Source organism: Aspergillus viridinutans, assembly GCF_018404265.1.
Source record: "Aspergillus viridinutans IFM 47045 DNA, scaffold_14, whole genome shotgun sequence".
In the NCBI taxonomy this organism is placed as follows: domain Eukaryota; kingdom Fungi; phylum Ascomycota; class Eurotiomycetes; order Eurotiales; family Aspergillaceae; genus Aspergillus; species Aspergillus viridinutans.
In genome coordinates this window covers 473,698-489,300 of record NW_025091230.1, presented here as the reverse complement: position 1 = coordinate 489,300, position 15,603 = coordinate 473,698, and the positions used below count along the sequence as shown (strand labels likewise).

General features: G+C 53.4%; 7 protein-coding genes across 7 annotated transcripts; 3 read left to right on the top strand and 4 right to left on the bottom strand.

The window, feature by feature from the left end:
- Positions 1 to 2,116: 2,116 nt before the first annotated feature.
- On the top strand, positions 2,117 to 3,376 carry Aspvir_003241 (putative aminotransferase; the record flags this gene model as incomplete). The annotated part of the gene is made up of 1 exon (XM_043274826.1): positions 2,117 to 3,376. One exon carries the CDS (start codon positions 2,117 to 2,119, stop codon positions 3,374 to 3,376), a length of 1,260 nt encoding a protein of 419 aa, XP_043130761.1.
- Positions 3,377 to 3,414: 38 nt separating this feature from the next.
- On the bottom strand, positions 3,415 to 4,809 carry Aspvir_003240 (glycoside hydrolase family 76 protein; the record flags this gene model as incomplete). Its single annotated transcript, XM_043274825.1, has 2 exons — positions 3,415 to 3,987; positions 4,030 to 4,809. The coding sequence occupies 2 exons, from the start codon at positions 4,807 to 4,809 to the stop codon at positions 3,415 to 3,417; spliced, it is 1,353 nt and encodes a 450-aa protein (XP_043130760.1).
- A 184-nt stretch (positions 4,810 to 4,993) lies between these two features.
- On the bottom strand, positions 4,994 to 6,850 carry Aspvir_003239 (GMC family oxidoreductase; the record flags this gene model as incomplete). Its single annotated transcript, XM_043274824.1, has 2 exons — positions 4,994 to 6,592; positions 6,644 to 6,850. 2 exons carry the CDS (start codon positions 6,848 to 6,850, stop codon positions 4,994 to 4,996), a joined length of 1,806 nt encoding a protein of 601 aa, XP_043130759.1.
- Positions 6,851 to 7,480: 630 nt separating this feature from the next.
- Aspvir_003238 (uncharacterized protein) lies at positions 7,481 to 8,602 on the top strand (the record flags this gene model as incomplete). Its single annotated transcript, XM_043274823.1, has 2 exons — positions 7,481 to 8,127; positions 8,182 to 8,602. The coding sequence occupies 2 exons, from the start codon at positions 7,481 to 7,483 to the stop codon at positions 8,600 to 8,602; spliced, it is 1,068 nt and encodes a 355-aa protein (XP_043130758.1).
- A 46-nt stretch (positions 8,603 to 8,648) lies between these two features.
- On the bottom strand, positions 8,649 to 10,194 carry Aspvir_003237 (FAD-dependent oxidoreductase; the record flags this gene model as incomplete). Its single annotated transcript, XM_043274822.1, has 7 exons — positions 8,649 to 8,908; positions 8,955 to 9,042; positions 9,088 to 9,438; positions 9,490 to 9,563; positions 9,608 to 10,019; positions 10,064 to 10,101; positions 10,149 to 10,194. 7 exons carry the CDS (start codon positions 10,192 to 10,194, stop codon positions 8,649 to 8,651), a joined length of 1,269 nt encoding a protein of 422 aa, XP_043130757.1.
- A 2,066-nt stretch (positions 10,195 to 12,260) lies between these two features.
- Positions 12,261 to 13,556, top strand: Aspvir_003236 (uncharacterized protein; the record flags this gene model as incomplete). Its single annotated transcript, XM_043274821.1, has 1 exon — positions 12,261 to 13,556. The coding sequence occupies one exon, from the start codon at positions 12,261 to 12,263 to the stop codon at positions 13,554 to 13,556; it is 1,296 nt and encodes a 431-aa protein (XP_043130756.1).
- A 150-nt stretch (positions 13,557 to 13,706) lies between these two features.
- Positions 13,707 to 15,429, bottom strand: Aspvir_003235 (putative MFS multidrug transporter; the record flags this gene model as incomplete). The annotated part of the gene is made up of 3 exons (XM_043274820.1): positions 13,707 to 14,619; positions 14,664 to 14,993; positions 15,218 to 15,429. The coding sequence occupies 3 exons, from the start codon at positions 15,427 to 15,429 to the stop codon at positions 13,707 to 13,709; spliced, it is 1,455 nt and encodes a 484-aa protein (XP_043130755.1).
- Between the last annotated feature and the right edge of the window lie 174 nt (positions 15,430 to 15,603).

Genomic DNA, 15,603 nt, shown 5'->3' with positions numbered 1-15,603 from the left:
ATCAAACACTTTTAAATATGCAAGAATGAAAACAGAGAAGTTCATCCCCAATCTCCAATTATAGAAACAAGCTCAATCAGTTGTGCACCCCTGCGCGTCGCCAATATACCAGTTATGAGCCCGGATATCCTGTCCGGTTGTGCCAAGGTTCCCGCTCTTGTTGTCGATGCCCGTAATTACTTGGATATCATTGACCGTGACTGGCAGGCCATTCCCTGAAGTAATCCAGTATTCTGGAGATGTTGTGCTATACTGCCAAGTCACATTGATCGGCCAAGTAGTAGACAGGAGCCTTGGAACTGGATCATCCGTATGTGTTACTCTGTAGCCAGAGCCTGCCGTTTCAGCAGTGACAAACTGAGCGAAATCATGATTTCCTAGTTGAGGACATCCAAAAGTGTACTGTTCTCTCATTAGCACTTTGCCTGGGTGGATTCTATTTGCAGTTACTGGAATACTTACCAGCCCAATAGGTCTGTTAGTGTTTCCCTCAAGAACTGCTCCCCATGTGGCTAGGGCACCTCCAAGACTGTGACCAGTGAAGATGAGTCTATAACCTGGATATTGACCCATAAGGTTGTCAACCTGGGGCATTATGTATCGTGAGAAGTTTCCCCAGGCATAGTAAAAACCACGATGCACTTGGCAGCCTGGACAAATGTTATAGACAGGCACCTGCCGATATTCAAAGTCAGTGGCCCAGCCTCCCCGTGTCCGGCTACCACGGAATGACAGAACAAGCAATTTATTTGTCCTGTCAGCTGCTATGAAGCCAGTGGTATTACCCGGATCATGACTATCTGACATTAGCCTCTGAGTCTGAGCCTCGTTGGCGCGCTCATACCCGAAGAATCCAGCAATAACAGTTGTGTCTGTCTGCTCCAGGACTGGGCATACCCCTGGATCGCACATAACCTTTCCCCCTGGTGAGGCAAAGTTTTCTGCACAGAGAGCAGCAGCAGAATATTCAGAAAATAGTGTCAGATTAGTTAAAAGGCTGGCAGAGATGTCTAGGTGAAAGGTTAAAATTTGAAGGATTGTGATGCTATTTCACTGACCCTGGAGTTCAAGAGCAGTGTCTGCAGTCGGCATTGTCACCTGTAGAGAGGAGAATAGGAGACTGTAAAGTCCAGTTATAGCAAGCATCTTGGAATAAGAGAAGAATCACAGCTAGTTAATCTGCAGGAATGGTAAGTTACTGGCTAGAATACCTCTCTCTAAATGGGCTATATATACTTGAGTTGCAAGGGCCAAAACGTAAAGGACTCATCTAGAATACAGTGCCCTGGTATCTCTGATCGTTACCTGATGTCATGCAGACATTGATAGCTTAGGTGAGTCCTTGGTAGTACCCCGACTTTGAATAATAATAAGCTCTACTGTCAAGCATTTCCTACTGTTTGCGGTAAAAGATTTGTCAACCTACTATTGTAAATCAAAAGATTATCACTGTCATCCTTATCTATTTAGATTATATGTGTTTACCGTCCTCCGTACAAATTCTGTTGACGCGGATTGTACAACATTCATCAGTAGATAAAACAGAACAAAATGCCATGACAAGGAGGACCAAACCCTTGCATTTTGTGAGGATTACTATCCTGTTGGAAGCATCCTCGGGGATTAGTTTAGGGATCTGCTGGTGAGGCAAGCACTAAGCAGTTCAAAACCACGGCTCAACGGCAAGGCCAAGAGGTAAAAGCGGCAAGGATGGAGATAACAGAGCTATACCGGAACAGGAATGCACCTTGCTGTGTCAGCCAATGGAGCCGTTTTCGGTTAGAACAGCTCTATACCCTCAGGTACTATGCATAAAATGCCTTGTATTTCACTAGGTATATTTCAGTATATAGATCCTGGATACTCTGGAGTTGCTTATTAAAGAAGAATCAGATCTCTGTTAATATGAAATACTAGATGACCAAACTTCTGGTAACATCTGTCCCCACGTATCCGCTGAACGATAGGATACTGTGGGGTAATATCTGCGCTACTTGACCCACCAATAGAACTCAATTGACTCACTTCGCATCCTTGAGAAAGATATTAATTCTTCTCTTCTTCCTCTCCTTGTCCTCCTCCTCTCCATCCTCATTCATCATCTCTCATCTATGAAATGGCCCTCTCAACCCGCGCAAATGACGTCCTCCACGCCAACGCAACCAGCATCATCTGGGAGGTCCTGGCCGACATGTACGACCCCGAAACCAACCCCGATGGCTACTACAGCGTCGGCGTAGCCGAGAACCTCCTAATGCACGAGTACCTCCTGAACCGCATGCACCAGAACCTCCGCCTCACCTCCAAATCCCTGACCTACAATGACGGCGCATCCGGCTCGAAACGCCTCAAAGCAGCCATGGCCCGCTTCCTGAACCGACGCCTCCACCCAGCTACCCCGCTCGAACCGCACCATCTCATCCTCACCAACGGCGTCTCCGCGGCTGTCGAGCACCTCTCCTGGGCGCTCGCGGATAAAGGCGAGGGGATCCTCTTGGGAAGACCGTACTACGGCACCTTCATCGCGGATATCTCGATGCGGTTCGGGACCGAGGTTGTGACTGTTCCGTTTGGAGGGGCGGATCCGCTCGGCGCAGACTGCGTGGACGCGTACCGACGCGCGCTCACCAGCTTCGAGCAGCGGACTGAAAAAAAGTGTCGCGCGCTGCTGCTGTGTCACCCGCATAATCCTCTCGGACGCTGTTACTCGCGCGAGGTCCTGGTTGCGCTGATGCGGTTGTGCCAGGAACACGGGATGCATTTTATCAGCGATGAGATATATGCGCTGTCCGTATGGGGCGGAGGAGAGTTTGTCTCTGCGCTGAGTATTGACACCAAGGGAGTCATCAATGCGGACCGGGTGCATGTTCTCTGGGGTATGAGCAAGGATTTTGGGGCGAATGGGCTGCGGTTGGGGGCGCTGATTAGCCAGGGGAATAAGGATGTGCGTGCGGCGGTTGACAGCGTCGCACTGTACTCGTATGTGTCGGGGCCAGCGGACCATCTTGCGGCAAATGTTCTCGAGGATGATGCGTATACGGATGAATATATCCGGCTGAACTGCGAGAAGCTGAAAGAGGCGTATGAGTATACAGTAGGATTCCTGACGCAGAATCAGATCCCGTACATGGCTGGTGCGAATGCCGGATTCTTTGTCTGGGTGGACCTGGGCACGCCGTATCTCCGGCGCCATCCCGAGGCGATCCATGAAGATGTCAGCGAGGTCATCATGCAGCGGCTGCTAAAGAACAAGGTGTTTCTGGCCTCGGGGCCGTTGTTTGGCTCAGAAACACCGGGATGGTTCCGCATTGTCTTTGCGCATCCGCAGGCGTACCTGGACGAAGCGTTGCGACGGATTCTGGCTGCTCTTCAATAAATAACCATTGATCGATGTACACATCTACAGATACAAAGCTATTCATAAAGAAGCCACCCTGTCGTTCCTATCATCAACACCCCCAGCATCGCCGTCATGAGCCCCGCCCCCGCGCGATCTGCGCCGGTGATAGGCATCGTCAGCACGCGCGGCCGTGGATCGTGCGGCTCCATTCCGCCGCCAGGATCACCCACTGAAGTCCCCCCGGTGGCATCCGTAACCGGCGGATCTACCTGGTCAATCAAGATATTCTGCATCACCTCCAGCGCACTCATCTGCAATCCCACATCCTGACTGCCATCCCATACCCCCGTCGTCCATTTCTGTCCGCACGCAGCCCCATCCGGACCGCCAGTGCATGTCCTCGCGGCCGCAGCTGCTGACGCGCGCAGCCGCGGCATGACCCAGTCGTACGTGAAGGGCGCGACCTGCGTGGCTGCCGCCATCCAGCGGGCGAGAAAGCCCTTGAAGGTGCGCTGGTCAACCTGGCAGGTATTCACGAGCTCGCAGGCCCGCTCGTACATCACCATGACCGGGTCCTTGACGAAAAACACGTCCGTCGCCTGGAGGATATGCTTTGTCCTCGCTTCCCATTGGGGGTCGGCCTCCGTCTGTCTCATTAGCCACGCTCATCAGACGAGAAGCAGACTTACAAAATTGTACATGTTGGCCGCGCCCAGCAAATACACCCCAGAGTTGTACGTCCACTCGATCCGATTAAACTCCGAGCAGTTCAGCAGCACATCCGCCCCATCGTAAAACAGCCAGTCCTCCGTGATGAAGCCCACGTCCACCGTCCACTCCCAGATCCGCTCTGCCCACTCCGCGTACGTGCTGTTGCCCGTGTACCGCGCCAGCCTCGCCGCCAGGTTGAAGAAACACCCGTTGGAAATGGTATTCTTGTAATTCCACCCATTGTTGAAGCTGAATATCTGCCACCGCAGCCCCCCGCCGCAGGTGTCTTTGTCCCACCGCGCCGCCTGCGTGTTGAACACCGCCTGCGCCATCGCCAGCCACCCGGGCCCGTGGTCGGGGTCGGGGTCGGGGTCTGGAAAGTTACGCTCGGCAGCGGACATGGCTGCGAACCCCCAGAAGGCTTGGTCGTCGTTGCCTTCGGTTTTGGTCTGGTTCGTTGGCATGAAGGTCCCCGTGTGCCCGGCCTGCCAGGTCAGGGCTTGCGTGGTGATTGCGTTCCAGGTACTGTCGCCCGTCAGGTACCAGTAGTCGATGAGTGCGTTGAACATTGCGCCGGCTTCCCACCAGTAGTATGGCGGTGGCAGGTTGCCCGGGTTGTCGCCGGGTTTCATCCCCGTGTAGTGGGAGAGCATGTTGGCGGCGACATCGTGGGCGGCTTGTTTGATGGAGGTGGGATCGTTGACGTCTAGATGGATGCTATACGCGGGGGAGATCAACAGGAGCCATAGTAATTGCATGGTGATTGATTTTGGTGATCATGTTGAGGTGTGAGAATCAAAATCAAAATCTAGAGGAAGGGATGGATGTTGTTGATGTCGCATTCCATGTGTGGAATGTTATCCACAACACTGTTGCCCAACAATGTACTCATTATCGATAACAGCATATTTACGGAGTATTCATAATGATAGACCAGTAACACTAATTACTGCTAACGATCAAATCGGCCGCCCGCTCCGCAACCGCATAAACCGTCGCCTGGATATTCCCAGCCGGCTCCAGAGGAAAGACACTCGCATCGACAACCCTCAGATTGCGAGTCCCATACACCTTGAGCTGATCATCAACCACACCCCCCATCTCCCGCGGTAACATGGCACACGTCCCCGCAGGGTGGAAGCACGTAAACAACCGTTCCTTGACCACCTCCTTTGCTCGATCCAGATCGCTCAAGTCATTGCAGTCCTCCGGTATCCGCCGTTCCTTGAGCAGAGACTTGAACGGCTCCGTGGCGACAATTCTGTCGAGGAATCGTGTGTGGCGAGCCAGGATCTCCAAATCCAGCGGATGAGACAGAAACTTCGGATCGTAGATCGGTTTGTCCTCCGCCTTGGAGGATGCGATATGCACCGAACCCCGGGAGAAAGGATGGTTGTGCAGGATCATGATGCTGATGTAGTTCTCCGGCAGGGGTTTAGCCAGAACGTCGGCCATGCCCGTCGCGCCGGGTTTCACGTGCAGCTGCGCGGGAAGGAGGAGGTACTGCGAGGAGGCGGTATCATTGTCCAGGAGCCTTTTCCGCAAGTGCGCGTATTGCGCTTGTAGACTTGGTGGGACTTGCGCGTTATCGAGATACTTCGCGAGCAGGTCCTCGACTTCTTGTCTGGGGACTACGCCCCGGCCGTCGACGAAGGGGAGGTAGGCCACGCTGATGGGCATGCCTGCCATTGGGCCGCCCCGTGTCTCCTCGTAGAGCTTGATGAGTGCCTGTACCACGTCTGGGTTGCGGAGAATGTCACCCGAGACCTGGCCGTCGGCGACCTCGAAGCTGATGCTGCTGATGCAGTGGTCTTGGAGGTTCTCGCCGACGCCTGGGCTGTCGATCATCACGGGGATGCCGTGATTTTGCAGGAGCTCTGCGCTGCCGATGCCGGAGAGCTCGAGGAGCTGAGGGCTGTTCAAGGTGCCGGCGCAAAGGATGACTTCTTTCTTCGCGAGGATTTCCCTCGTGCCGTCCTTGTTCTTGATCTGCACGCCGGTGGCTACGACGTCTCCGTCCAGCTTGGTCAACAGCACCCGCTCGACCATGGTCTCTGCCAGCAGGCGCAGGTTCGGCCGTGCGGCCACCTCAGGGGAGTAGTATGCCGCTGCATACCCCCGCTTCCCTGTCTTTGCGTCAACAGTCAGCGGCGCGGTAAACGCTCCCAACTTGCGTCCTGCGATGGGATCCGCGTCCGTCCGCCAACCAAGCTGCGCAAATGTCTCGTCCCACGCTTTGTTGAACGGCCCATATACGTCCGGCAGGGAAACAGGCACGGGACCATCGCACCCCTGGTTGCTGGCATTCATGTAGCGATCAAGAGCGAGGAGTTCGGCTGTCGCCTTGCTGGGCGGGGAGAACGTGTGGAACTTCCGCAGGTACGGCGCCATATCCTCCGCGCCCCAGCCTTTGTTTCCCAGCGCCTTCCATGCCTCAAAGTCCGATGCGGGAGGGTACATGACGACCGAGAAGTTCATGGCCGAGGAACCGCCGACGACGCGGCCGCGGGGCTGCGCGATTTGTCGGTTGTTGACATGGGGCTATACGGTCAGCATTATTGACGTGAATGAAGTTGTGAATGGAGGTGATACCTGAGGGACACTCATATAGTCCCAGTCAAAGTCTGGGTTTCCGTATAACATGCCCAGAAAGCCAGGGGTGTCGATACGGGGATCGCCCATGCGGTTGGCCCCGGCTTCGATGAGAAGGACGCTGACAGAGGCATCTGCGCTCAGCCGGTTGGCCAGAACAAGGCCACCGATGCCAGCACCGACAATGATGTAGTCGTATTCGTCCATTGTGTTGTTCAGTCCGAGGCAGCTGCTGCGGGTGGGGGTCGTGTTTGGACAGGTTGAGTCGTCGGGTTAGACTGTCAGGCAATACGGAGTGGATCGACGCGCATCAAAGCCCAACGTACGCTTGGGCCAAAATGACCTGTCAAATATGGGCACCTCGTTCAAGGTTATTTAGTCTACCCCGCTTCCTTCCAGAAGCTAACGCACGCCCCATTCGTGTCTCTTCCAATGGCTTTACACCGGAATCCCTCCACCTCCGCCCCGCATCCTTTGCGCGCCGCCGTTAGACTAAAGTAGTAGTCTCAGTCTACTAGACTGAGACTCCGCCAGTCCTGATCGGCAGGAGGCCAGCCGCTTGTTGGCTGAGCGCGGACGAAGATTGGTCTCGACGACTTGGCGGCTACCCGAAAGCAGAGCAATGCCTGTCCATTTACCGAACTGGGAATTAGGCCGGATTCCTAGGGTAAGAGGGAAATGAGTTATCGTGTATGGCGCTCCTCTAGTGCCTGCCACAGGCTTGTCTCGTGATAATTGCCTGTTCGCTGGATTGGGAGTTCAGGTTCCAGGGCCCGTTATAAAGGGTTTGCTCGAGGCCTTTACAGTTATCCACCATGCCGGCGCTGGTGAGACAAAATGGTGCACCTGTACGATGCCTTTGCCTTTCCCATCGTGCGCGACCAGCTCATCGCCAACACGGTGCTGGTTGCCTTCGCTACCCTTGCTCTGGTTCTCCGTTTTGTCTCGCGACATATCCGGCAGAATAACATCTGGTGGGACGATGGCTGCTGTGTAGGCTCCATGCTGCACACATACGGCATGCTGGCGATGCAGTACCACTACGCTCGCATCGGGATGCGCAACCACGTCACGGAAATCCCGGGGGAGAACTTGGTGGTCCTCCTCAAGATGCTGATCGTCTACCAAGTCGTCTACTACAACGCCATGGTCCTTGCCAAACTGAGCTACCTCTTCTTCTACCTCCGCATCTTCGTGACCAAGGGCTTCCGCATCGCGGCCTGGGTGTGCATGGGCTGTGCATGTGCGTACTGGGCCGGCAGCATGCTTCAGATCTTCCTCATCTGCCAGCCCTTCGAGAGGAACTGGAACCCGCTGCTACCTGGCCACTGCGCAAGCCAGAACGTGGCCTTCTCAACCATTGGCGCCTTTAATCTCATTACGGACGTCATGATCATGGTGCTCCCGCTGCACTTTATCTGGAAGCTACAAATGAGCACTGCGACCAAGCTGGCGCTCTACGGTATCTTTGGAATGGGTATCTTGTACGTTCTTTCTTTCTTTTTTCACTCAAACACACAGTGGCTAATTGAGACTAGTATCTCCGCCATAACCATCATCCGTATCCGCGTCCTCACGACCGTCGACTTCCTCGACCTCCCTTACTCGATGATCTGGGCTGCCTTTTGGAGCGTCACCGAGCCGGCCCTGGCGAACCTGAATGCGTGCGTGCCTATGCTACGGCCCGTCTTCAAGGCTGCTTTTCCGACACTGTTTGCCAGCCGCAAGACCGCATACTCGACGCCGGCGGCGTCTGGGGGCTCAGGGAGCAAGAAAAAGCCTTTCAAGCGGATGAATGATGTTGAGAGTGAGCTTCAGCTTACGCAGTTGGAGGAGCCGGTTACAACGAGTCGGGAGGGAAGGTCAGAACATGGAGACGACGGGTCCCGGGATGATCGGTCCCAGGATGAGTCGACGCATGTTCCCAGGAGTGTGATTGTGACAAAGCCTTGGTCTTAGTATGTAATAATATGAGCCTTAATCTTAGTATGTAATAATATGAGCCTTAATTAATTGATGGTGGAACTATGGCTTGGGCACCGTATCCTCCTTTCATCAACGGACTGGTCATTATCTCCTCCCAGTGATGATACGCGTACATCTGCTCCGTCGACAAGTCTATATCCCGCTTGCCACGCGTATATGCCGACTCATCGTAGGCATCCATCTCCGTCTGGAGATCCGCGCCGTGGTATACAACCTTGACAATGGCATCAAGGAAGTGCTTCACGTCTTCAAGGGCGGTATTCAACCCCTGCGCGGTGACTGCCATCGTCAGCCGACTCAACAGCAACCCGTAGGAGAGACATACAAGGGACCATCGGATGCGCCGCATCACCCGCCAAGGTGACCTTTCCGCCGAAATTATCCCACCGTGTTATGTTTTTCCAGTAGTGGAACTGAACTCCTCGTCAGTGTCCGCCAATGAAATCGTCAAGACGTACCTTTTCGGCTAGTATTGGTGTATCCTGATTCAACCATTCGCCGGCCGACTTGTAGGGTTCGCAGTATTGGCCCATGTAGTGTTTGAACAGGGCGCGGCGCGCCTCGACGTTTTCTGGGGGTTCCTCGGCCGTCCAGATCGAGAGGCAATAGTGAAACACCCAGGTTTCCGGCCGAGCAGGGTCGACCACGTTGGCCACTAGCTTGTCAGTTGCGCTCTTGGCAGGGAATGAGGACGTACCGTTGGAGAAGATACTTGTCTTCTGGTGTGGATGGGGAGCGAGCTGCACGATTGGGTGGGATTTCGCATGGATGAAGAGGGCTTGCTCTCTGGTGAACGTGGGGAAGGCATTCTACTCTATGCATCAGCGCAATTCCACAGAGAATAAAGGTAAAGGACCAACCAAAACCATGATGTTCGGCTTTTGCAATGCCGCAACCTCGGCATCGACGAGTTGCCCTCGCACCACACTCCGCGCTTGACAGCGTCAGCATCAATCGACAGAAAGGAAGAAAACCTACATCCGTCCGCTCCAACAAGCACACTCCCCTTGACCACCTCCCCATTGAAAACAGCAACAACCCCATCATCTTCAACCCGGATGTCGGTCAACCTCATCCCGAATCTAACCTCCACACCCGTCCTTAACAGATCACGCAGCTTCCCCCGGATAACGCGCTTCGGACTCGGCATCGGGATCTTCGCCATCAACTCGCCAGTGGCACCATTCACAAACGGGATAGCAGCCGCAATGGCAGGATCTGGCTCGGACCAGGGATTCGTGGTCGTGGAGTTCAGTTTTGCGCGGAGGACAGGAGGGAGGATCGACTCGAGATACGGCAGGGCAGAGTGAACGGCCATGGTCCATTGTCCGGCCCGGCGGGCGTAGGTCTCCTCATCCTGCTGTTCGTAGATGGTATATGCGATGCCGGACTACCCTGTCAGCTGCTGCCGGACTTGGAAATGGGGAGGAATACATTTTTTAGGCCCTGGGCGAGGAGGAGGCCGGTTGCGCCTGGTAGTGCGTTAGTATCATTATAAGTGCTGGATGAGGGAACATACCGGCTCCGATGATGATGACATGGAATTCTGGGACTGTCACAGTCATTGTGCGCGATGCTATTTTGTTGCTCTGAAGTTGCTGACGCGCAGATAGCACCTTTTGGATAGATTGATGTAGCCTTTTAAGAGCACCACTCTTCTGACTCTATGAATAAGTGACTATTGATAGCTAGCGGAGTAAAGTCGGTGACACCTGCAAAGATATAGGCATAAAACGTTCTATTTCATTGCAGAGAGCCAGGGGCTGGGGAGTTTATAGTAGTAGCAGTAGTATCACTATGCGATTTACTGAATGCAAGCTGCGTAATGAACTGTCTACCTCCTTGCGTCGTAATGTCTTAGTATAGAGGTTGAAAGATCATGCCTGCATGCTTGCCTCTGACCGTATCTCACCGATTTCTTGAAATTTGATTGATATTGGTTCTAGCATATACCCGTTGCAACCTCCCATTTTGAATAAGTTACCTATAACTTTACGTATGTTTAGAAGAATTCTGACAATCAGTTGTTTGGTGCTTGATCAGAAGAGTACCATGGTGCGTTCTCCGCAAGTATGTAGCCTTATGAAAGTGCCTCACCGACTCTAGACGTGCATATCTTGTGCAGCGGTTGAGCTACCATTGGTAGACACGACAGGATCATGATATCCTTGATAGAGAACCATGCGCGGACGATAATCCAGGCTGAACTGCTATTCGAATCAGATCAACTACCGAGAGAAAGGTATTTACGAATCGCTCAAGTGATCCGTATCCCGCTCCGTCAACAACGGATTCAACTGGCCAAGAGTAAATGTAAAAGTATCCTTTGAATTCTGATTATTGGATGAGTTCCCATCAACTTCCAGAGCAAGGCCAGGATGAGTCCAGCGTAAGTCGCCAATGGCACTGGGGAGCTGCATCAAGCCAGCTGCTGACCGACAGCGATATTGGCCTTCCCCAAATAGAAGCATGCTTTCTCATACATCACCAGAGACTTTCTACCGAGACATTGTTGGAGAATATATTCGTCTTCCCGGAAATACCGCTCAACGGGTCGGGCGACATACTCGTCGATTGTCAACCCCTGAGTAGGCGTGATCTATATTGCCTTTTCCAGACTGCTGACTCTATCGCGACACTGTTGAGGTATAGGGTATTATGGGCTTTGTTATAGGGAAAATTTGCATGCTTCGTGTTCGAGAACAACTCCTCGACCTCGCTTGTGGTTCCCTTGGTTGAGGACACTCTAGTACTATCACTGTCATTGCTTGGTTTGGCTCACGAGCTTTATCCAGGTTGACGACGATCTTAGGTAGTTCATCGTCCGGGGAAGCAGATGGTCACTGGGGAGTAACAGCGGTGGGCAAGGACAACATGACGTTGGCAGGCAGATCAGGAGCTGTGAAGATCATTGCTAACCTGTTAGCATTTATTCATCATTAGAGACAGCGAGAAATTTAGTCTCCTTCTCCGTCATCTCCCTAGCATACCTAGCCGTTGATTGTCCAAAGTCACACTAATGCCTGTGTCGCATCCAGGGTGGTCAAGGACCAGTTTCAGGAGCCTGGTATCAGTATCTTGTCATGAAGCTCTATAATCGCAGCATGCTCATTTGCTTCTGTTGACAGAAGACAATATTGAAGTGGATGCCTCGGACTCTGGGGTTTAACTCCCCTGTCCCATGATCGGAATGGAGGCAATAGTGAGAATATCAGGCTGCTATCGGCTTGTGACGATGTCAATCCAGATACCATCGATGAAAGTGAAGGTCGCCTGCCGGGGTTTTGACCTGCTATAAGATATTGGTTCGGGGACATGGTTCTCACACACAACGTTATTCTTTCGACATCGCCATATCTGCTTGGAGACGTGGGGCATCTTAATGGAAGATGGCAAATCTCATGATGTACATGATACTTATTTCAGAGTAAGTCCAATGTACACCTATCGCGAACAAGCTCATTGGATAATACGTCGAGGCTGAGCTCGTAGAAGGTATCACAGCAAGACGAGGCGTCGAATAGAAACCCAGATTACGAAAAAGCAATGTGTGGCTGAGTTCAGCTCCCCAACAGCATATAACCCACGAGTTGCCTATCACAGTCCATTATTCACAAAAGTCAGTTGCCAAATGAGCACTTGTCAGATGTTTACCCCAGATATCCTGGTGTTATTGTTCCTGACAAGCATCCCCACAGCATCAGCGAGTAGTCTCCTCCAGTACAACGCGACCCTCGACGAAGGACGAATAGAATGCATCTACCCAATCAACGGGCAATATGCCCTTCTCCAGCGAGTCCTATACTATGGCCTCCTTCTTTTCTCCATCGTCAGTCGCAAAACTCCCTGGCTGGTGGCGGGTGCGCTGGGTGCGGCCATGACCTACGCCGGATCGGCCGCTGTTCATGCCACCATTCTCGCTGGCATATCGCGCAATTCTCTGCTTGACCTGGATTGTCTGGGAATCTTTGCCATCGTCAGCGTGGGAAGCTTAGTCGTGACGGTATTTTTCCATGGGTCCGAACTCCTGCGCGAATCACCCGCTCGCCCGGTATTTCAATACTGGGGGTTACTGATGGTGGTGGGAACAATCTGCGCCGTTGTCGCGATGTTGAGGGATTATCCCAGCGAGGATAGATGTACATCTATACCGAACGATGCGACCAACGCCACAGAACCCATATTGCTGACGAGCACAGCACAATTAAGCCTGATGCGGTTCAACTGCACATACGCCTGCTTCAGCACACAACAGGCCTTTCGAGACCCGAGCGGCATTCGCGTGGTACCGGCTGGCACGGTATTGAGTCAGAGATACGGATTATTGGCAGTCTCAATGTACCTCTCGATATTCCTCGGGGCCGTGGTGTCGCTCTACCGTCTCCTCTTGACGCCTCGCTACTATACAAAGGACGAGCTGGAGCAAACACTCCGTTCAGCAAACAAGACTCTTGCAAAAAGCAACCTCCTCCCGAAACAGCGCCGCTACGCAAAACGGATGCGGTCGATGGCGCAGAAGAAGTTGGCTCGGGGTCAGAAGCGCCGCCGCCCGGGGTTGATGACCGATCTATTGTCCATCGTCTGTGTGGTCGTCATCGTCTTGAACGAGGTCTTCATACAAATTAATAAGGGGATACCTACCAGCGAACCGCCGTACGCTGTGGGACAATGGGGTCCATGGGTAGCTGTGATCATGGCGTTGGCGGGCTCTGCCATCGTGGAGTATCACCGGCCAGCGTGGGAGGAGCGACAGCGGATATTGACGGCGGAGGGCGTCCTTGCGCAAGGAGAGAATACTACATCATTGTGCTCTTCAGCATGGATACGCTTGAGAAGCCTAGCTGGGAAATCGTCCACTGGGGTTGATCCGGAGGCTGGAACGGTGCAGTGGCCAGAAGCAGCCTGGCGAAGGGGACTGCCTAGCTAGCAGGAGAGATCACTACCAACTTGGGATAGAACTTCGGGCGTGTCCGAAATCATGCACAGTCTTTATTCGATCTATCTAACCAACACCCTATTTCACTGACCACTACTCAGTATAGACAACGATCACCACTCACATCGTAGATACACCGGACTAAAACCCCTCCTCATCAACCGTAATCCTATTATACACATCCAAACTGTACCTCGCAAAGCGACTCTTGGCACGAATCCGCTCCCCAAACCGCGCAAATAACGGCGGCACAAGACAAAACACCGTGGCAATCGCCGCCAGCACACTAACCGCGACGTTCGCACCCAGCGAGCCGAACATAGCCGGCGCAAACAGTGGAAACGCAGCGCTCAGGCTCGTCCGCAGGATCGTCTGTGCGGCGAAGCCGCTGGCCGCGTAGCTGAGGTAGCTATCTGCGAGATAGCCCGTCAAGACGGAGCCGAACTCGGTTGCTGCGTAGCCGATGGCCACGAGGGCAACGGTGGGGACCATCCAGTGGACGGTTGTAATTGCTGGGGGAATGGTCCAGGCGAAGAGCCACAGGCCGAGGGCGAAGATGGGGGCGCCGATCATGAAGCCGAGGAGCTTGTCTTCGGGGCGGAGGGGGAGGCGCTGGCGGTGGTGGGAGATGATGAGTTTGTAGTCGTGGATGCGGGTGAGCATGCCGAGCACGCAGCCAAGGCCCAGGCCCAGGAAGGGCAGACATGCGTGGGTGGGGGTCATGCCGAAGGATTGGTAGATTGGGGGGAGGGCCTCGGTGAACATGTAGATGAGGGTGAAGGGGATGGCGCTGATGACGGATACCAGGAAGATGATGGGCTCTGTGAAGAAGAGGTAGATAGGCCGGAAGAGGGCCATGGTGAAGAAAGTGCGCAAGTCGGGGATGCGGTCTGGGTTCAGGCTTTGCACCACGATCTGGGTCTCCTTGCCGAGGGCCTGGCACAGATGGCGGACTTCGTGGTCGAGGAGGAGGGGAGGTCGAGATTCACGGATCCTGAGCAGGAGACACGCGATGAAACCGGTGACGATGGCTGCTACGTAAAATACCCATCTCCTTGACGCGGTCAGTACTGCCTTGAGTCAGTGCAGGGTACATACCAGTTTAAGGCGTAAATGATGTATGTGCTGTAGATCGGACCTAATGCCAGACCCCACGGAGCCAGCATCATCCACAGCGACAGGAACCATATTCTATCTTTTGAGTTGAACATATCTTCTATACTTCCGGCCACTACATTGGTGGGAATCGCCGACAAGAATCCGCTAAGCAGACGTCCAACGACCACTCCAGTAATGGACGGGACAATAGCGATTATGATGCACGACACGCTGTACATCGCCGTACTGACTATATACAGTTTCTTGCGTCCAAAGGCTTCCGAGTACGGAGGAAATACGATGCTGCCGATTCCTTGGCCAATGAGGTACCTACACTGTCAGCTGGGTCTGAACAAGGACGGGTGACATACATCGGCACGAAGAGAAAAATCGACAAGGTCTTGCTAATGTTGAATTCCTCATGGGAAGCATTGGCCGCGGCAGACTATCAGGTCAGCGATGCTCACACCATCAGTCGATTGACGTACTCCTGCTGCACTGACCAACGTCCTGCGAATGTCAGCTTCGCCCAAGGTACAAGAAGAGCAACATACGTAAACATCTCCAGCAACAGAATGACTGATACATCGTGGGCCTTTCGCAGCTTCGACCAGTTGCGGGGATGTCGCTTGTTGCCTGGTTTCCAATGCACGAATCCATCCGGGGTCAGCTTGAGACCTTGGAGGTCTAGTTGCTGTTGAAACAAACCCTCGTCGATGGGCGAGGGCGCCACGCAAAGTTCTTTGGATTCCACGATCTGAGACATGGTGTCACTGAGAGATGGAGGAGGAAAGAAGGCCATGAGGAGCAGACATTTATTCCATCATTGCTTCGGACAGACCTTCGTCATAGCAGGTGAGCTCTTCCTAAGCTCCTCCCTTGATTGACGTCCCTGCCAATAGAGGCTCATTCTCTGGATTCCTGAGATAACCTTTCCTAT